Source organism: Eleutherodactylus coqui, chromosome 10 (assembly GCF_035609145.1).
Source record: "Eleutherodactylus coqui strain aEleCoq1 chromosome 10, aEleCoq1.hap1, whole genome shotgun sequence".
NCBI classification, from domain to species: Eukaryota; Metazoa; Chordata; class Amphibia; order Anura; family Eleutherodactylidae; genus Eleutherodactylus; species Eleutherodactylus coqui.
The window spans coordinates 35,859,480-35,882,597 of record NC_089846.1 but is presented as its reverse complement, the minus strand read 5'-3'; the positions used below and the strand labels follow the sequence as shown (position 1 = coordinate 35,882,597).

General features: G+C 41.1%; 1 protein-coding gene across 4 annotated transcripts in view; it reads right to left on the bottom strand.

Annotated features, from left to right (window-relative positions):
• DENND1A (DENN domain containing 1A) overlaps positions 1–23,118 on the bottom strand; it is a 674,161-nt gene that overhangs the window by 14,898 nt on the left and 636,145 nt on the right. For 2 of the 4 annotated variants that reach the window (XM_066580802.1, XM_066580803.1), the window contains exons 20-21: positions 20,112–20,171; positions 5,273–5,361 (exon numbers count right to left, since the gene is read on the bottom strand). In XM_066580802.1, coding sequence (XP_066436899.1) covers positions 5,273–5,361; positions 20,112–20,171 — 149 coding nt within the window. Of the gene's footprint in view, positions 1–5,268; positions 5,362–20,111; positions 20,172–23,118 lie in introns of those variants that run through there. The other 2 variants (XM_066580804.1, XM_066580806.1) reach the window with 2 other exon arrangements.

Sequence of the window (23,118 nt, the reverse complement as noted above, 5' to 3'; positions counted from 1 at the left end):
CTGGCGATGTTTTTCCACTGCTCAGGGATACCATTTTTGTGAGTTTTTTTATTTGCTAGAGTTTTGCCTTTCTGTTTCTCTTAGATAGCAGTGGTGCTAGACCTGGTCGTTTGCAGTTATAGCCCATCTGTGCTAAGAAAGAACAAGTATAGGAAGCAGAGGCGTAACTTGAAGCTCCTGGGCCCCGATGCAAAACTTGTAACAGGGCCCCCAACTATAATGCTTTACTCATAGTACTGGGTTCCCTATATGGAGAAGAGAGGCCTTATGGGCCCCCTAAGGCTCCTGGGCCCGGGTGCAACCGCATCCCTTATAGTTACGCCCCTGATAGGAAGGACCACGGACACAGTAGGCACACTACCTGGCTCTGTAGCTGCTCCCTCTCTTGACTCAATACTCTAATATGGTATTAAAAAATTGGTAGGCTAATTCCCTAGGCTTCCCCCCTATATTCTATTCCCTATAGTAAATGGAGTGACTGTGATAATGGAAGTAATCTATAAAATGGCCTAAATAAAACTCATGCACCAGATGAATGGCAATTAAAAGTCTTAATGTTCGTTTTATCTCAACAAAGGATGTCTGATGATGCATGTGCAAATGCCTATATGTCACTTCAACACTTGGTTTTACCTATTCATAACAGTAGCAAATGAAAAACACATATAACTATTTTAGCACCATATATTAAAGTAATGCAAAACCCTAGAGCAATGTTTTAGTTGGTGACACTAGCACACTTCTATAATGCAGCAATGAGATCTTGTTACAACAGAAACAAGGCCACGTTTCTATGGAGTTTGTAGGTTCTTCCACGTTTGCAGGTGATTGCTATTGCTTTATTTGCCTCCAGCTCTCTTTGTATCTATCTTTGCCCAGGGCATATTACTTATGCCCTTGCAGAGTAGCACTCTAGAAGCCAGGTAGATAGAATATTGGCCCTTGCTTCAGTTATATGTCAGGTCCTATTGCAGATAGAGTGTTGTGGTCTTGTTATAAAGCTAACAATCTTTGCTTTAAAAGGAGACCAGAAACAAAACTCTATCTGCAGTACAGCTTGAGATATAACCATTTGAATTGAGAGTTTCATATAACTGCAGATCTCATTTCGGATATATTTCCACAGTCTATATATTTCAGGCTGCATTGCAGCTAGAACTTTGATTCTGGCCTGATTTAAAGATAAAGCTCCTTTAAAGATGAGAATCGTAGTTTTAAAACAAGAAAAAAATCAGTACTCTATCATCAATACAGTCTGAGATACAGAATGTAGAATTTGATACAGAAAGTTGATTTGGGTTTTAGATGCGAATGTATTTTTTAAATTAGTTCTGTTTGTCACAAAATTACATGAAGGTAGGCACAACTATAAGTAGCCTGTCAAGACAACCACAAACAGTAGGTCTGCGTTCAGGAAATATAAGGCCTCATGTCCACGGGGAAAATCAGGCCCGCTACGGATTCTCCATGGAGAATCCATAGCGGGTTCCTCCTGCCCCGCGGACATGAGCGCTTAAAATAGGAATTTAAAAGAATTAACTCACCCGCAGTGGGCCGGGCACGTCTTCTCTTCCTCACGGCCGGATCTTCTTTTTCGTCCGGCGGATGAACTCGGTACGCCGATGGCACGTCGGCGGCGTGCCGCGCGCATGCGCTGCGCACATCCGCCGAGCCGAAGCAAGAAAGATCCGGCCGTGAGGAAGAGAAGACGTGCCCGGCCCGCTGCGGTTGAGTTATTCTTATTTTAGGTCTCCCGCGGATCCGGACGGCTTCCATACGCTTCAATAGAAGCCTGCAGGAGCCGCCCCCGCGGGAGACCCGCACGAAAATAGAGCATGTCGACTTTTTTTAACATGCTCCATTTTTTAAAAATCCACTTTTATTGACCATCCGCGGGTATTTATCTACCCGCGGGTGGTCAATGCATCCCTATGGGGTGCGGATCCGCGGGCGGGAGAAGAGTTAAAATCCGCTGCGGATTTTAATTCTTCTTTTGCCCGTGGACATGAGGCCTAAAGGGTTTAGAGGTGCTTTTCAGGGTGTGTAAATCTTTTATTTTACATTGTAGATAGTTACTTTGTTTTTTAAATTTCCAACTTAAAAAAAAAAATCACACTTTTGGGCTTTTCAGTTCTGGTAATTTTACAAAGATATGTGGATAGAGACATCAGTTTAAGTGGTATGTACGACCTCCACACATGTTGAACCTTTATTTTTAGGAAATACGGTGCTTTTAATTTTCTGCTTGGGTCACACTTTTAGGCACTAATATAAATTTGTAAACTATTTTTTATAACACAAAATTATACAAATCAAAATTGTATGACGTTGCTTGTATACATAAAGTACTGAGTGTACTTACAATGTGCCAGGTGTCTATTTTCAAAAAAATATATAGGTATTGAGTTTTAGTATGATTTTTAAATTTTTTAAATTTAGGATTTTATGAAAATTGTCCTGGCTGCTTGAGGTGCAAAATGTAAAAAAACCCAAAAACCTAAAAACTGGCAGCAAAAGGGTTACACGTGTGGATATTTATGCCCAAGAAACGGAAAAAAATATACTTTTATTACAGGAGACAATGTGAACAATTACAGTCTATGTACAATGCAGCTGCTACATTGGTTTTGCAGACATATAGTAAGGGGGACTCTGTCGTTATGTACCATCCAAGCTTTAGCAATGTACCAAGAGAATTTTAAAAAAATCTAAAAACTGTATTGTAAACTCCATAAAACTATGATATCCCACCAAAAAGGGACATCCAAGACATTTTATAAACATTTTCTCGGGCTTCGACTTGGCATTTTACAATCTTACGCCACAAGAGGGCAGTAGAGTTCCATGTTGAGCTTCTTTTACCCAAAATAAGAAAAAAAAAACCTTCCATCCTGTGAGAAGAAATTACCTTATACAAAGAAATTAGCATTTTATATTCTTTTGTGCAAACTGCTACCTTCATTTTTTATTGTGATCACAAAATCAGATGGGTATGGCGATATGACAACTTGAAAACATGACTAAAAATATACATTGCACATTAAGCCAAGAGGTCCAGTTACACCTTGCTCCAGTGAACACTAATGAAAGTAGGCAAAATAAAAAAGGATGCAAAATAAGGCGCTTTATTACAGACAGAAAATGGGCATGAAAAACTTGCCTAGGTTCCACAGATATAAAAACAGCCTAACACAGGCACTTAAAAGTGCTATAAACAGATGCAGTGATGCTACATGAGGGGAATCTGTCACCAAACAAACCAATTTAATATGAAATCATGGTAAATAATTGGGCATAATTGTATACATTAAAAGGGGCTGTTCCCCTTCTACAAGCTATTTTGTTGCTGGCAGCAGATAGCTCTATACATTACACAGTGGCCCGGGTTGGTACTGCAGACTGAGTCTTGGTGAAGTCAATTGGACTCAAACTACAGTACCAACTCAGGCCACTGTGCCATGTATGGAGCGGTCTGATTCCTGCAGCAAAACAGCAGACAACCCCTTTAATGATTCCCCCGTTGTCCTACCAATTAGTTGTAACCAGCTCAAGGGGCCATTGGCAGATGGGAACTTAAAATGGGCCTAGAAAAACATTTAACTGGGTCCAAATTACTAGCAGGCAAGGCCAACACAAGTAGTTGGAGGGCAATAAAAATGTTATGTATAGCCACATTAGTAGTACGTGGGGCGCAGGAAGATAGTACATTATGTGTGCAAGATCATGGTACTGACCCTTTGTCTACCCCTTTCTTAGCAGGAGTTTGTAGCAGGTGCCCTTTCTTACATCAACCCTAATTCCGCAGTGGGTCCAGGCACCTGCCCAAGTGTTGATGCCTGACCAAACTGGCCTCTGACCGGACCAGCCTGCTAGGATATCTCCCTGTAGAGCCTATGGCCAATCTGCCCCTGTAGGGGGCAGGAAAATGCAAATGTATAAATCTGTTCTACACATGATGATAGGGCTCTCTAAAGGGTGTGCTTCATTCCATCCCCCACTGGCACTTCATGGGCAAGACTTAAAATAATATTCCCACCTCTGACTTTTATGGCATAGCAACAGCATATGCCATATAAGATGCGAGTCCCACCTATGAACTGGCATCTCAAGAACTGAGCTCCCCCCTCCCTGTCCCCACCGCATGCGGCAGGGAGTAATAGTCAGGAGTATGGGAAGAGCTTAGTACAGCCTGCTCGGCTGTTTCCATACTCCTGGCCATCACATACAAAGGGGTATTTCCATCTCGGGTATGATTGGTCAAGAAGTAAATGCCCCTATAAGCAATGTGAGCATGTACAGAAAAGGGACAATCTTTGCACTTAAGAAAGCATCCCTCTGATGTTGAACAGTACAAATCAGCAAACATCTGGTGCAATAACCACAGATCCCACAGTCTTTATTTCTAGTTACTTATATATATTGATTACATTCTGTATTCTGTAGCACTGTACAGAGACCACTCCATTCATTTTAGTGGGACTGCCATAGCTAGCCGAGCGCTTGTATTTGGCTCTCTCTGGCACTCCCATTGAAATGAATGAAGCAGTACTATGCAAAATTGACCACTTCTGCATTCATTTGGGGAACATAGGGACACACATTCTCATAATTAGTGGGTGTCCTAGTAGTCGGATCCTTCAATGATCAGATTTTTATCCCATATCCACAATATGCAAGCATATTCTTCTCCTCCTACATTAATACAGTATATGTCTAATTTTATTAATATTTTTACATTTAAAGGGGTTTTCTAGGCAAAAACGATTGATGGCTTATCCACAGGACAGGTCATCAATAGTTAATCACCAGAAACCCACTGCACAAGGTCCCCAGGAATCCCCTGATCGACCAGCCCGGATGTTAGTGCGGCGGGCCAAACATGCATCATAGGAGACGGGAGCGGGAGGGGCCTAGCTGACCAATCTTATTGAAATCAATGGGACCTTGAAGCAGCTATTATACTTCCACCTCCGGGATGGGCGCTGAAGTGTCGGAAGTGTAATAGCTGTTTCAGCTCCCTTTCATTTCGATGGGAGTGAAGCCAACAAGGACACTTCTGCTGCCGTCTCTATGACACATGATTGCTCTGCTGCACTGACAGCGATGGGTCCCTGGCAATTAACGATCGATGACCTATCCTGACGATGGGTCATCAATAGTTTTTGCCCAGCAAACCCTTTTAAACCTTAGGTTGATAAATCCGAGAAAGTTTTAGTAAGACATTACAAGATGAGGACGTGACCCGAATAACACAGAGGTAGCAGTCACTTACTGGTCAGGGCTGGAGATTGATGTCCTGCGGCTCTCCACCACAGCATTACTCTTGGGTCGGCGAGCAACATTTGGCCTTGGGGGACGGACCTACGATTAAAACATTACACAACTTTCAGACATTCATGTAGCTCAGATTTGCAGCTCTTCTTCAGGCCCCTGCTATGAATGCACAAGACGAGGTTAACCATTTTTCTGCTTTCGGGTTTTCTAAAGAGAACAACTTGAAAAAATGCAAAATCTCACCAACATTCAATATCCAGAATTTTTTTTTTTTAGCATCATTAAGAAACAAACTGAACCCCAAGGATTACTGCAACAGAATCTCAACATATTCAGCAGTACTTATGAGATATGAAGAACCTGCAAAGAACGGGAAGACTGGAGCCGGCAATCTAATGGAGATAAGGAAATGATGACAATGGAGTAGATCGGATTCTTGAGTGCAGGAGCATTCTTACATGAAGCACATAATACTGTAAGGTCCTTACAATGAACACAACGCATTTCGTAGTCTATATTTGCATTACAGAACACAGGTACAAGTCAGGAAATCGGTGCAGAAGTTGGTGACAAATTAGTAGTCGTAGGTCACAAGCACAAAGCAAATTGCTGAAGAAAGATGAGAAGATTAGATGCAGATCCCAACTCTATGGAGAGCGGCTAAGATGAGAAACAGAATTCTGAACTGTATCCAAAAAGTAACAGGGAGCCAATCCAGTGACTGGCAAAACATTAGTAAAACAATTAGGAAGGAAAAGGCAGTTTGGCAGATGCACTGCAGATCAGCCCAGATCAAAACCAGTTTATTAATGTACGGCCGATGATTGGTCGGTTACACGGGAAATGATGGGGGAGCGCACTATTATTAATACAGAGGCAGGACTTCGCATAGCCCTCTGTTGCTACTGACTGTGAATGGTGATGTATTTACAGGACAATAGCAGGAAATCTAACTGTAATGATAATGTACTGTGGCGCAGTAGATTATCATTATTAAATCGTGCCTATTGCTGGTGAGCGTATTATCGCACAAAGGCCATCTTTTGAGTGACAATCCTTGTGTGTAAATGTGCGCGCATCGTGCACTTACCGGGCACTTTTCGTCCATCGCTGACTTCAGGTCCGCATGAAATCCTCGTCCAACAGGACGATAAGATAAGACGGACCGCTCGGATAGCTGTCCTGCTGGAGAACAATAGCGATGTATTTGGAGAACAGACCATCCGCTGTTCTCTAAATACATACATGAAGTACTAAAGGGCTAATTAACCTATGCAAAATGATTGCTCAAAACTGTCAATTTCTGACAAATTTGGAGCGATCATCTGAGTGTGTAAATGCACCTTAATTCACTAATTGCACTACATAGCAATTCATGATCACTCCAAACAAACCCTATATTAAAACACTAATTTTATTTTCAATCACAAACACCCCACAGCATTTATAGGATATGTAAAATAATTGAGAAATAGCCTAACTACTAGAGCATATATACAGTTTGTTACTTACAAAATGTGGCACAGTTAAGGGATTCAAAACATCACAAAATAGCAGCAAATAATATTGACTCAATAACTCATGATTAGTACAATTGGTACAATTAGAAAATGCATAGAGGTTATTCCAAAAAGAGCCCAGTGAAGAATCCTTCTGTTACTCCCCCCCCCCCCCCCCAAAAAAAAAACAAAAGTTAAAGGACCAAGAGAAAAAACAAAAAAACACTGGCAAACTATTCCTGTTAGTCCCTTCACTTCCACCTATGTAACTGCAAGGTAACTTCCCTGAGAAGGACAACCTCACTCAATGATGACTGTCCACTATTATGCAACTAAAAAAACCTAAAAAGACTATCATAATCATGTATACCAATCAGAGGCACAACTTGAAGCTTCTGGGCCCCAATGCAAAACCTGTAACAGGGCCCCCAACTATAATGCTTTAGTCATAGTACTAGGCTCACTATATGGAAAAGAGAAGCCTTATGTGCCCCCTAAGGCTCGTGGGCCCGGATACAACCACATCCTCTGCACCCCCTATAGTTACGCCCGATTCCAATGCATTTTCCCATTGGTGGAGCATGAGTTCATCTCTTTATGTTTTAATTCCCTGACAAACCCTGCTTTATATCAGCAGGGGGAAAAGCATTGGGATATATGATAATAATTGGCTTTTTAGGGCTCTTTGAGGTATATAATTAGTGGACAGTCATTGTTCAGTGAGGTTGTTCTTCTCAGGGCAGTTACCTCGTAGTTAGATAGGTGGAAGTGAAGGGACTACTATAAATAGTTTGCCAATTTATATTTTGCTTTTTCCCTTGGCCTTTACTTTTGTTTTTTTGGGAGTAAAAGGAGGATTATCCACTGGACTACTTTTGGAATTAGGTTGATTCATCACCTGATTCTACTAATCTTGAGTTATTATTTTTGTAGGTATTTAGTAATGTTTTGACTCCATTAACTGCGCCACATTTTGTAAACAGCAAACAGAATATGTGCTCTACTATTGTGCATATTGATCAATTATCTTGTATGTCTTATATGTGTTGTGGAGAGTTTTAATGGAAAAGAAATAAAATTAGTATTTTAATTTAGTTTTTTTTTGCAGTGACATCTATGGTATAAGGATCTCTATAAATCATATTTTTATGTGCAGTGATTTATATAGCAATTAATATTTATGTAGCTTCACCAGCAAAACACAACTGATGGCATTTTTGTGCACTGGTCCAGCATTCATAGACAGAAATGCTGCATGCAGCATTTTTCTGTCCGCCATAGGAAGACATCTAGAGTTACAAGTGATGCACTGGATGCCATGAATGATCCTACAGAAAACGAAAAACGAAGGGGTCAGTTCTGACATACATTTCCCTTCACTGCTCCATTACCACACCAAAGAGGAAAAAAAAACAAAAAACAGACGTCCGACGATTTGGGAACTGGGCCTGAGACAAAATACAATCATGCCTATCGTATTCTGTTCTATTACTTTGCACTTTGGGAAATCACACAACTTCGGTTTTTAGTCTAGTACTTCATCCTAAACATAGTTTCCAACAGTCTAGTCTCATTTACCAGGACTGTTTCTATTTTTCAGGAAAAATCCTAAGAAGTGCTTGTTTATCCTACTAACATCCTATGCCTGACCCTTCTGTCAACTTCGTAACTTTAGTCTCCAGGCATCTTCTCCCTGAGGCAAACCAGCAGGGAAGCTCCGGTGTCTCCTCATTTGGCTGCAGCCTGTGTGCCCAAGAGCTTAATAAATGGGCCACATAGATAGTCTTATACACGATTACCTTCAAAATCTCCTAAAACGATTCAAGGTTCCGACGTCAGTCCATACTTACACTGCTGTGACGATATCCCAACATGTGACCAAGGCAGCCAATGCCTGGCCACAGCGATGACGTATCATTGGTTTTATGCACGGATGATACGCTGTCCTTAAATGTATGAAAGCAAGCAAGGAATGACATCAAAAAGTTGCCCAACCCCCTGGAAACATCCTTCTATCGCTCAGGTGACTTTCTCTTGTGCTGTCATGGTGAGAGATGTTCTGAGAGCCTTCAGAACAGGATCCTGCTCTCTAGGCTTAGCTGGTTTATACTACTTTTTTTGAAAGTGATATAAACCTCTTTAAAAAAAACCAAAACACTACTTTCTTCTGGAGGAAGAGCCCAGAAGTACAGTTTATTATCTTGTCTCCTGCATATGAATCCCCGGCCATACACAGTGTAATTGCGCATGCACAGCGGATCGAACACATCCATAGAGATCAATGGAACTCATCTGCCTGGAATCCACGGAAAAATAGAGCATGCTGCTATTTTTCTTCTGCTTGCGCAATACGCAATTGCTACCCACAAGTGTGAGTGTACTAGCGAAAGTCAACGCATTTCAATGTCCGGGAATTACTGCATATCATATGTGCGGATGGCGATCGCGGAATCCACAATTCAAATGTGAGACCGGCCTTATGTAGGATTGTTTTACTAAATTTGGATGGTAAATATTTGGAAGCAATGGGGCAATTTACTAATACTGTAACAATTATGCAGTGCAAACAGACAGACCGCTTTATAATATACTAGATTTGTCACAGTGATTTATGCTGGATCCTAAATCTGGGGCATCTTTAGACACCTTTGTTATACCACCAATTAGTTGGCTTAGTTTTATGCCAGTTTTTGCAACAAGATTTTAGCGCATTTTGGTGCATGGGACTGCATTTAGGCCATGTCCCATAAGCCACGCCCCTTTTTTGGACATGTTGAAAAAAACGCGTTGATGGAAATGTGATGGAAATCATAAGACCGCTTCTGGCAAATTTTTACAGCAAATATGTGCTATGTGCATTCTGATAAGCCAAGTGCCTATAAAGGCCATTAATCTATTTGACTGCATAACCAGAAATTCAACTGCTGCAAAAATGGCCTAAAATTCCATGACACACTGCAAGGGAAATGAATGACTGTGCTGTACATTCTGCATTATTTCACAATCGCACTGGATGCTATAAAGTCACCACAACACTGTATTGAAAAAAAAGAGACAATTTACCGTTAATAGTGACACAAACATGTATATGGATACAGGGAAGCAATGAATGGTAACGATCCAGATTACAATACAAAAGGGCCGTTGCAGTAAGAACGCCGTGAAGGTCAAGAGGCTGAAGCCAGAAAGAAGGAATATCATCTCCTGAGTGAACCAGATAACATGGAAATAAGGAGATTCTCAAGAGGTGACTTAAGATCAGACACATCGTGACTAATACCCAGAAATTTAAGGTAATTTACTCAAATAGCTCAATTTTGTTTCTACCCTCTTTCTCAGACATCAATTTCAAGCAATTTTGTAAAAGTCTCCCATCAGATATTTGTCACAATATGAAACAAAAGCTCATGCCGGTAGATTCAAGAAAGTAGCGGTAACATCAAGAATGGATTCTGACAAAATATGTTTAGTTTCAATTGTAGCGCTCCAAAATCACAGCACTGAAGAGATACAAAGAAACGTGCATTTATTCATGAAAACGTGCTAGTATGGGAGCAGCACACAAATCAGGAAATTAACTGCAATCCAGGCACAAATGGGAAAGGCAAGTATTCAACGGGAATCATCAGTCATCACCCCAGTGTCTTCTTAGCAATGGGATTAACGCCTTCATTTTTTCTAGAAATTTTCAAATTTTTATATAAAAGCGAGTGGTCATAGAATAGACGAGCGAAAAATGACCAGTGAAGGGACAACTACAGCGCAAGTGTTCAACTGTAACAATTAGACGTTACCCCTGAGAATCGCGTAGTATGTTCACACCATAATAATCCGCTTCGGAAAAATCCAACACAGATTAAAGTGGAAATCTGTCTCAGAAATAAACCATTTTAAAGGTATTTTCCAGGGAATATATTATTGATTTATCCACAGGATAGGTCATTAGTAGAGATGAGCGAGCATACTCGATAAGGCAAACTACTCGAGCGAGTAGTGACTTATTCGAGTACCTGCCCGCTCGTCTCTAAAGACTCTGCCGGCAGGGGGGCGGGGAGCGGCGGGGGAAAGCAGGAAGGAATGGAGGGGAGATCTCTCCCTCTCCCCCCCCCCCCCCCCCCGGCTCCCCCCTGCTCACCTCCGCAACTCAACTGTCACCCGTGCCAGCAGCCGAATCTTTAGAGACGAGCAGGAAGGTACTCGAATAAGGCACTACTCGCTTGAGTAGTTTGCCTTATCGAGTATGCTCGCTCATCTCTAGTCATTAATAGTTGATTAGCTGGGGTCTGCTGGTCAGGACCCCAGCTGATCGGATGCCCACTTTCAGCGCGCCACCACAAAGGGGTACAGAGCGGAAGCAGCTGCTCCGACCCCTCCGTAGTGGCCGGTGCTTGTTTAAGGAGCAGCTTTCAATAATGAGACCCTAGCCTGCAGTTTCAAGCACCAGCCACTACTCAGGGGTCGGAGCAGCAGCTTCCGCTCCATACCCCTGTGCGTTAGGAGACCTACTGTCAGCGCCACAACAGCTGATCAGCCAGGAACCCGAGTGGTGGAACCCAGCCAATCAACTATTGATGACCTATCTTGAGGATGCATCATCAACAGTATTTCCATGGCAAACTCCTTTAAGCATGGTTTTCTGCCATGGATTTGCTGCCATGGATTTACAAGCAAATAAGCCTAATGCAATGTGTCTAATACGGAAAACCTGATGTAGAATCTATGTCAGGAATTGATATATAGACTACATAGGCATATAGATACATAGACTATCCAATGGATTCCCATTGAAATGAAGAGGAGGCTTATTTGACACAGATTTGAGCAACACCTGCATGGAATCGACACAAATTTCAACGTCGAATCAATGGCAAATTTCCCCATGTGAACAGGGCCTAAAATGAGATACCATGAGAACAGCATAGAAAAGAAGAAAAGATCCAAAAACATAACTGGAGAGGACCCAATAAGACTGAGGGACAAGGTAAAAGGTTTACAGAGCTTTATCTCAGTAATGTGCATGCGAAGGATCGTATGTGGCGTATATTTAAAGAAAATTACCTTTTACATAAAATACTTTACGAACTTTTGGTGATTTTTTAAAACTTTTTGGTCACAATCTTTTTTTTTTAAATCCTAAAATCCTGCATTTTTCACACTGAAAATTACAGATATTAACATAAAAATAGTATTTTCTCGATCTTTTAAGATGACTTAATAAAATGAGAAACAAAAAAAAAACTGCAGGAAAGGTTAATGATGCACAAAATTAATAAAGTATTAGCAGGTAGGGTCGGGCTTATTCACTATGTCCTTCCTATTTGACAGTTTTAACATACATTTTATGCCTGTGTTGCAAAAGCATTCTCTAAGCATTTGCAGTATATGTGGCCTATAAAATCTCTATACTATAGAATGGGGGGTGGGGGTGGGGGGTTTATTCCAGACATGGACAGTGTAAATGACCCTTCGTCTGGGGGCCTAGGACAGCTGCACTGGTTATTTTATAATGTCCTCCGCCCCCCCAGATGGAAGTCCACAAAAACAGTACAAATGTGAAGAAGTGGTGGTTCACTTTAAAACTCAGTATGCAGTCCATTGTTTTAACAGTTTACAAAAAGAGAATCAGTGAGAACAATTTAATAAATTTGCAGTCAGCAAAATTGAAATAGTTGAAGCGTTACACAGAAGAGAAGATGAGAAAATGATTAATTATTGTGAGTCATTAATGAAGAGAAGAGCCAATGGGGTATGTCCTGTACTAATTAGAGAAACTTCTTTTGTTGCTTTTTTTTTTGGTTAAGTCAGTTTTGTTTAAGGTTCTGTGACAAGTTTTCTGCATCTTAAAATATCAATGTCTTCACGTTTCTTCAAATGTAATGCTGACGCTATGGATGATCGGATGTTCACTCTTTTAAGGCTTTTCCAGGACTTTTCATGTGACCGCTTAGCCAATCACAGGTTGTTCAAAGCAGAATGACTAGTAGCCGGTGATTGGCTAAGCGGTCACATGTACACATGAGCACAGCCAGCCGCTTCCATGTTTGAAGGGGCAGAGACCGAGGATCTAGCGCTGGGCAGGGTGCCACTGAAGGAGAAGAGTGTTGCTTATTTATTTTACACAATTCCAAGGCCATATTTTTTTAAGTTCTGGAAAATCCCTTTAAAGCCCTTATCGGGACTGATCAGCTGATCAGGAGCCTCAAAACATACCGATAGGTGAATGTAGATTATAAGCCCCCCTGGGCAGAGTACCCAATATCAAGTGATGTAAAGTGCTGCATATAAAGATGATTATTATGACGTTCTGTCCTGTATATCTGAGCTCATCATATGGTATAGAAGCATTTAGACGATCAGCTGATCAGACGCCCACCGTCAGCACTTCTACACGTGTATGGAGCGGAAGCTGCTACTTCGACGTCTGTGTAGTGACGTACCGTATATACCGGCGTACAAGACGACTTTTGTACCCCGAAAAATCTGCTCTGAAGTCGGGGGTCGTCTTATACGCCGGTAATACAAAAAAAAAAGTGTAAAAAAAAAAATCATTACTCACCTCCCCCAGCGTTCTGTCGCGCTCCGGCAGGATGTCGCTCGCTCCTCGTCCCCGGCGCAGCATTGCTTTCTGAATGCGGGGCTTGAAATCCCCGCCTCCAGAAAGCTAATACACACGCCGTCAGCCAGTTACAGCCATTCAATGACATCATTGAATGGCTGTGATTGGCTGAAGGCGCACGTGTGTTAGCAATCACACACATTCAATGATGTCATTGAATAGTGTGATTGGCTGAAGCCACGTGTGTTTTAGCCAATCACAGCCATTCAATGATGTCATTGAATGGCTGTAACTGGCTGACGGCGTGTGTATTAGCTTTCTGGAGGCGGGGATTTCAAGCCCCGCATTCAGAAAGCAATGCTGCGCCGGGGACGAGGAGCGAGCGACATCCTGCTGGAGCGCGACAGAACGCCGGGGGAGGTGAGTAATGATTTTTTTTTTCTCCACTGTATTACCGGCGTATAAGGTGAAAGTTGGGGGGTCGTCTTATACGCCCCGTCGCCTTATACGCCGGTATATACGGTAACTGTAGGTGCAGCTCCTTTCCAATTACAAGTGCTAGCCACTATGCAGAAGTCAGAGCAGTGGCTTCAGCTCCATACCCTAACAGCAGGCGCCCAATCAGCTGATTGTCCAGGTGCTTTTAAACTGAATGATGTATTCAGATATACAAGACAGAATGGCATAATCATCATCTTTATATGCCTATTCTGCAGCATTTTATACCACTTGGGGCTCACAATCTACATTCACCTATCTGCATGTTTTTGGAGTGTGAGAGGAAATATGATTACCTGGAGAAAACTTATACAAACTTAATGCAGATGTTGTCCTCGGTGGGATTTGAGCCCAGGGCCCCAACGCTGCAAGGCAACAATACTAACCACTGAGTTACAGTACTGCATATGTGCTACCAAATGGATTATCAGATATGGTAAAGTTCAAAGTGACAAATGTTTGCAGGATATGACTTTCTTATACAGTTATTACAATTATTGTGGTTTTTACAACAAAGTTTGTAACTTGAACTGTTCTGCACTTCCTTAAAATGATCCTGTCAGGTCTCTCTTATTTGAGGGCAGCACATGCTATAGGGGGAGACGCTGAGCTCAATGAAATGATAGAAAGCTGTAGATTCCTGAGCTCTCCAATTCCTACTAGTTTACTCTAGAAATGCCTCACAAGATGACATAATCGTTCTTGTTCCTATAAAACCCACAAAGGTAACTTCTACTTACAAATGGCTTTCAATGCCCCAATTTTTGCTGATTGATTCTCATACATCGATTTTGTCCATGAACAAAGGGTTTGTGGTACCATAGATAATTAAAGCAACTACACAAATACGGCACTCGGTCCAGTTCTGTGATTTAGGTAACTATTAGTTCCTTCTAACACAATTAAAGAAAAAGTGCTTGTTGTTACAGCCCCTCGTGTTCTACCCATAAATCCATGAATAACCTCTAGTTTTCATTACGCTATGTAGTCAGAAACCACCAGTAATATAAGGATAACACAATGTTGAAGGCATTTAAAATGTCAATCGGTATTTATGCACAAAAAGCTCAGAGAGATATCATGAAGGCCTAGATTTTAAAGGAACTGTCCATCTTTAAACTATTGGAGGAGGAAATGATGAGCAACTGATCAAATTTGCTCACGACACAAAGCTAGGAGGGATAGCTAACACTAGGGAAGAGAGAGAGTATTCAAAAAGATCTAGAAAAGCTTGCACAGTGGGCAGCGACTAACAGAATGGTATTTAACAACGAGCAATGCAAAGTCCTACATCTGGGCAAGAAAAATGAAGAAAGCACATACAGAATGGGAGGAACTGGGCTAAGCCGCAGCACATGTGAAAAAAGACTTGGGCATACTAATAGATCATAGACTGAACATGCGTCAACAATGTGATGCAGCAGCCAAAAAGGCAAACACAATTCTGGGATGTATTAAGAGAAGCACAGAGTCTAGATCATGTGAGGCAATTATCCCCCTCTACTCTTCCTTAGTCAGTCCTCATCTGGAATACTGTGTCCAGTTCTGGGCACCCCACTTTAAAAAAAGACAGACAAAATGAAGCAAGTTCAGAGAAGAATTACCAAGATGGTGAGCGAACTGCAAATCATAGCCTATGAGAAACGGTTCAAGGATCTGGGAATGTTAAGCTTGCCGAAAAGCAGGCTGAAAGGAGACCTAACAGTGGTCTACAAATATCTGAAGGGTTGTCACAGTGCAGAGGGATCAGCCATATTCTCATTTGCACAAGGAAAGACTTAAAGCAATGGGATGAAACTGAAAGGGAGGAGACACAGATTAGATATTAGAAAAAAACTTTCTGACAGTGAGGGTGAACAATGAGTGGAACAGGTTACTACGGGAGGTGGTGAGTGCTCCTTCAATGGAAGTGTTCAAACAAAGGCTGGACAAATATCTGTCTGGGATGATTTAGTGGCACTGGAGGTCCCTTCCAACTCTACCATTCTATGGATAGACTATCCCCAGGATACGCCGTACATAGCAGATCATTGGGGGGTTCATTGTCCAGAACCCTACTGATCAGCTGTTTGGTAGGTTGGCACACTTGTACACGATGCTGATGTGTGCAGGAGGCAGACAGCTCTGTTCCCATTGCATTGGCCAGGTTTGGTATTACAAAATATTCCAACTCACTTCAATGGTAACTTTGCCTGGAACACCAAGCTGGGCGACTGCAGTTGGAATGGAGTTGCCTGCTTCCTGATAAAATCAGCTACGTGCATAACCTCACCGGTCCGTTGAACGGCAGGTTGATGGGTCTCTTGAGTGGTGGACCCCAGCAGATCTACCAGACATGGGTCTATCCTAAGGACTGGACATCAATAGTTTAAAGCTGGACAACAACTTTACAGCAGACCATAATAACACATCGGAGATATTCTAGAGCCAACAGATGAAATCTTAGATTTTAAAATAAGACTGTTACTAGGTAATATGAATGCCAACCATGTGTTATTTCTCAAAGGGATGACAAATGAACAAATTATTGCCAAGAATAGGAAATAGTGAAGCTTTTGCCAACTTGTAGAGAGCAGAAGTAAGGAAGCAAAGGAATCACAGAATGGAGCTGCCAGAGAAAGGCTGAAGAACCAAGACCCAAGAGAAAGAAATGTATATATTGTGTTTTCAAAACAGACAAATCATTAATATTCAATCTATCTATATCTATATATATATATCTTATATATATATATATATATATATACACACACACACACACACACACATATATATATATGATATATAGATATATATATATATTTTACAGTATATACATACATATTAAATGGGCAAGAAGCAGAAATCGAAATAATTCACAAACTAGAGTTGGCATTAGGCAATTAGGGAGAGTGTAAAACAAACTCAGAAGAGAACAGTTTATTGTACATACTGTACATACTTGATCTAGCTCACTGTATGGTGGCACACTTCTTATTATAGAACCAAAGACGTTGCCTCTCTGAGCCAAAGATCCATAAGAAAAACTATAGTATAAGTGCATAGATTATTATTATTATTATAGTATGTAGAGTTGCTATAGTAGGCCAAGGGTGCCATATTACAGATCCCTAGCACATAGAACGTCCCTACACCTGTGTGCATTAGCTCTAGGTTTACATCTAGCCAACAACAGTTAGCAGAGACGCAAAGGTCCATCTAAATCTGAGAGTTACTTTGCCCCTGTGTGCTACAAGATATTCCATAATATAAAGTTATAATATGTGATTTGCGTTCAATGACCTCACATAATAGTTGATACTGCAACCTGTTGGCCAATGAATTGGACGTTTAGTTTTCTACGTAGGTTACGAGAGATATCATTGCGGTGATATAATTTACAGCCATTACCTATGTTTCAGTGTACCTTACCAAGAACCAAAGATAGCCATCGTATACATGCTCAGTGTGGTTTCTAAGCATTGTACCGTCTACAGTTCTTTACAGGGAAAGACCTGGACAATCAGTAGTGCCATTTTGGAATGAAGTCAATCATATGTGATAATACAAGTATACATCACAACCCCAATGTTTGATACACTAAAGAATCTGCAGTAAGATTTCCTTTTAACAGATTAGCTTGGTACCCGATACATTTTTCCACAAGATTTACTTCTCCTTCACCAGGTTTTACAAGTCATAAGATGAATACATAAGAGACCATGCAGTAGAGGCTTGCTGCACTACAAGAGTAGCAGGACATGCATTGTTAGCAGTGAGTGCCCAGGTTTAACCTTTTGTGAATTTAAGATAAAGGACTTTTGAGCAAAAATGATTTAATAAAAATCCAAAAGCACACTCAAAAACTTGCATTTGCTCCTTAAAATCATCAGCAGTTAACCACTTGTTGCTTGGCCATACAGGAATATATTATATACTGTTAACAATCGCACATGTACAGAAGGTGCTGATGGGGCTGGTGCACTTTGTTAGTCCAGCGGCCCCTTCGCTCTTAGGATCTAATTATTGTGGAAGCCCCATTAGTTGGTTCCCTTCTGGCAAATCCTAGCAAAGTGTCATAACTTATATTTTTGTAGGAAACTCATATTAAAAGAGTTTTCCAAGTTATATACCAAAAAAATGCTGAGATGCCATGGAAAGGTTAAAAATAAACCCCATCAAACTCGCCTCTCTGTTCACCTGCCGTTATAGCATAGCTGCTCCTGTCCTCGCCATCAGTCTATGTTTACATTGATGACATTCCGCATTCACGCGTGACCGCTGCAGCCAATCGCTGGTCTCTGCAGTATATTGCTCGAGACTGGACCGTCAGTCACCATTGAAGCCAATGTGAACAAGAATGGCAGTAAACTTGGGAGTGCTGGTGCTAGACTGGCAGGAGAGCAGAGCAGTAAGTATACCTTAATTTATTTTTTAACCCTTTCATGTCCTCTGTACATTTTTTTTTATAACACTTCGAAAACCCAATTAAGGACTAAAACAGCCCATACAGTACACCTATATCTCTACACAAAAAAAACTACAGGAGCAGAAACTAGAAAGACGACTAAATACTGAATTACAGTATTGTGGTCAAGATGCATTTGCCACCAAAACCACAGAATCTTGGCTACCTTGCCACATTGTACAGAGTCTTGTAGTGTGCAATTATTTGGCTGGTACTTACAGAAGTTGTCCGGTTGTAAACTGTTGATGGCCTATCTTTAGGATAGGCCATCTATAGAAGATCAGTGGGGATCCACTAACTGGAACCCCAAGTGATTAGCTCTTTATTAGGCTATGCACTCATTGACAAGGCCAGATGAACAGCTGATCGGTGGGGGTCCAGTGGACACCTGCTGATCTATTGATGGCCTATCCTGCGTATTGGCCATCAATAGTTTACAAATGGACAATGCTTTTAAGACTATAAAGGTAAGCAAAGTTGTAAAAAGATACTGTAAAGGACCCTGTCAACAGTCTCTACCTTCCACCAGGGCGTTGTAACTGACTTTAGTGGCAGTGATTCTAATGCGGAGAGTGTTGGTCATGGCACTCTAGCATTCTTCGTAGCCTCATCAGATGATCCTAACTTTTTTCATTAATAACTAGACAGGAGCCGTTTTATCAGTTTCTTCAAATTAACCTAAAATGAACATTCAGATGTGCCTTACATAAATCACTTGCCTCTGCACGCCCCCCATAAGTCAAACCTCATCTAAAAACTCTCCTTTCTGCTCTTTTTCTAACCTCTTATTGTCCTTTATCATAATTTCATGTCATACGCAGCTACTAGACTTCTCTTACGCTGCCCTATACTCAGGAATTGGCTTTGCTTGCCCTGTTAGACTACCACCCACTTTTATACAAGTTCTTCAAAATGTCCTATTTAACCTCTCTCTCCACTATAATATTGACTCTCATTAAAAATTAATCTTTAGCTTTTTTCCTTATCTACTCTACTTACTAATAATCCTACTTCCAAAAATAGCCGATCTGGTGGTTAACTGGACATATACATAAACTATACACATCGTATAATGGTATACTAGTCCTTTGGCTTTGCAAAAACTTTCTGTTCAGACTTATACTTTGATGTCTACCGGTAGATCAGTGGAGTGGTCCCTAACCTGTACCTCTCTAGCTGTTAGGATACTACAAGTCAAAGAGCCACATAGTGGAGACCAATGGCCTAGAGCATGATTGTATGCCTTTTTGAAGGTCCTATTAGAAGTCCCTGAAAAGTGCATTAAAAGAGGTTGTGCCAAAACGGCACTCCAGTTCATATGCCCTATTACAGCATATGATCATCAAAGAGAAGGAGCTCTACGACAAGAACAGAGAACTGCTCTTGAAATTTCAATAAGGCATTTATGTGAATGGCTGCCTTGTAATACTATATTTACCCCCTTCAGTGGCAGCTGCAGGGTAAATGTCAGCCTGGTAGCTACTCTCCCCAGCAATATCAGTTGTTTGCCGGGGATGCTGAGAGCAGGACCAAGGGTGATGAGATGTTCACCCCAGGTCTTGCATTCTGAGAGGGGTTGGATGGCATTAGGAAAAAGGAGTCTGTATTTGGTTTTGCAGCTCAGCGCTATTCAAGCGAATATTGAAAGATATGCAAAGTATGGAGAAATGCAAGTTTCAATGCTCTGCAGTCCATAGAGGTGTTTTTTTTTAAAGTTTGGAGGTCATTTTTGCTCACTGGGTATATTATAGACCCAACTATCAAACTTTATTAGAGCTACAGAGAGCGAGTCAGGCAAAGTTGTAAGTGATAGTACAGACTCGCAAACTCTACTCACGGGCAAGGTGTTGCGCTTGATCCTTGGTGGAGGTGGTCGAGGAGGGGGAAGCTTTTCCTGCTGTATTAAAATGGAAACTGACATATCAGTTACAAGTTATATATGGCATCCATGTATCATATTGTAACCTTTAATAGGGGCCCATCAAGTTCTGTCATTTGTAGTATAGACCAGCTCCGATTGTCCTCTTGACAAATGCATAGTGAGACGTCTCTTGATGACAATCACAATAAAGCACAATTCAACAGCCAGAGCTTTAAAAACTCTAAAACACAATATACTGTATACATTCAGGAAATGTAGAAAAGTAATATAACTCTCTTGTGATTCTCTATTTAACCCTTTCCAATCCACTGTCTGACGTCTAAAGACATTCTGATTGAAGGTTGTACAAAGCTCCGATGTCGGAAGACGTCCGGCAGGGTATTCTTACTGTATATTACTGGCCGCTCTGTTGTCGGGGGGGCCTCTCCAGCATGTCCCATACCGCAGTACTGGCTCTAGCCAACAGATGGCGCCATTGTATAATGGCAGAAAGAGAAAGCCCCCTAGGAAACCCTAAATCCAAAAATTGGATTGCAAAGGGTTAACTTATTATACATATAGCTTGACGCACCCATTGACTATAATTTGTCGAACATAGTTCAAAAGTGCATGCTTTTGACTGCGTTTACCTCCCTTACATTTGGGTACTTTTTTTGTGGAATAGAAAAGTGTAGCATACCACATCTATCTGTACGACAACGTTTGCTTGTTGATAGATTTTTTTTTAACTTTACAGTTAATAGGAAAGGTATGGAAACGTAAAGTTGTACATTTCCCCGTGTTTAACATATATATTTTTTGCTCTGAATGCCTAAAAATTGTTTATTTAAAAGTATTCAACTACAAAACTTTACGCAAAAGAAAGACTTTACAGTGAAAAATACCTTTTCAATGTAAAGATGGACAGAAATGTCTGAAAATACATGACCGTTTAATTTATACATTAAAAATGTACACATTCTTAAAATTGCAAATACTTGTATATTTTTTCACGTATGCTTAATGTATACGCTAAACATACATTAAAAACATGAATCAAACAATCCCTAATTCACAAAAGAAGGTGGCAGGAGTCCAAAATGATGACAAGTGAGTTTTCTTTTTTAAAGAAATACCTTTGATACACACGGCACACCTACAGTATATCAACAAGTAATATACAGCACAGCTAAATACCCTGTATATACACAGCATGATTTTCAGGTTAGACTACACCCTAAAACTGAATACATAGCTTTGGTTAGGTCGGGAAGGGTATAGTTTCGCCTTAGAGAGAGCACCTAGAATGTATTAGAACAGAGGTCCCCAACTTCAGTCCTCAGGGACCACCAACAGGTCATGTTTTCAGGATATCCTATGGTAAGAACACCTGTGGCAATGTCTGAGGCACCAATAATAATTACATCACCTGTGCAACACTGAGGAAATCCTGAAAACATGACCTGTTGGTGGTCCCTGAGGACTGGAGTTGGGGAACCCTGTATTAGAAAACTTTTAAGGTTACCCATGCTCGTCTGGGAAATTTATGCAAATAGGAAGATGGATTAATGCCTCTACAGCACCACCGATTAGAAGGCAGACATTCCTGCAAGTCAATGGCAGACCCTCCAACAAACCTTGTCACAATGATTTGGGAATATAAACAAAAGCTGGAGACTTCTTCAGGAGGAAAAGATTACCATCTACAGATAGACTGGTTTGGGAGTATTGCTCCTTATTAGTATTCAGTCGATTGCTGCCTTGGCTGGGTAAGACATGGGACAGGAAGGGTATTGCTTCTCCTTAGGGAGAGCACCTAGCTTTGAGTACACATTCAAATTGTTAATCTGCCCAAGCCTTGGTTTTTGATGAAGTCCCTTTATTCAACTGAAGGGTTGATCTAACACCAAGCAGTAGTCCAGGTGGGTTTAGCGTTTCAGTTTCAACATCCTATGCTCACTATGACCAGAACCAAATCAAGCAGTATAGCGGCTCTACCACCAACCTTAAAAGTAAGGTGCATTATTTATGTGCTGACGGATCAGCAAATTAACGTTACTTATCCTTAAATAATGACCAAGCTAGTTAAGACAAATGAAATACATCAATCACAAATGGGTCACTGCTTTCTACGAAAGCTGAAAAGTAGCATGTAGTTAACTTTCAATTGAGGTACAACCTCTTTATCTCCTATCCACCGCATAAAGGATAACTTGTTGATTGGTGAACCCCCAGCTGATCTGCAGAATGGTACTCTTGTGTTCCGTTCTACTTGTCACTACTACAGGGGTCGCTACTTCCCCCGCTGTGACGTCAGCATGAAGGGAGCGCTGGCTGAGTGTACACAGTACACTCTCCATTCATTTTAATGGGGCTGACAGAAATACCCGAGCAGGTCCCACTAAGGGCATCTCTCCAGTTAATGGAGCATGGACTGTGCGTGCTCAGCCAGCACACCCTCCAAGCTGACATCAATGCGGGGGGTGTAGTAACCCCTCAGTGAGGAGATCCGGGGACATGGGACCCCTATTTTTGATTGTGGTGCAACCTCTTTAAGGAAAAAGTGAACAGTATTTGTAAAAAAGAACAGGAACCAAAGTAGACATAAAACAACAATTCTATTGTCGGAGATGCAGCAATACGTACTATTTAGACAGCACAATATAACATGAGGCAACATCACTATCGGCTGTACACAGTCACCCACATACTGTTCTTCTCCATATGAACATACAGTATGTTACATACTACATGATAACATGTTCTTAGGTTACAAGTAGCAAGTTACATCAACTATAACGGAAATCTATTTTGTCTACATTGTCTCATTTCTGGTTGCATAGAAATAGCTTAGATATTGTTGATCGGAGCACTAAGCTATTGCTTTTTCCTTTGTAATTACATAATGCTCGGCATGGTATAAATAGCCAGCAATGCTCTTCTGTAATGTGCACGCTTGCCTTTTAAACACACATTAAACTAC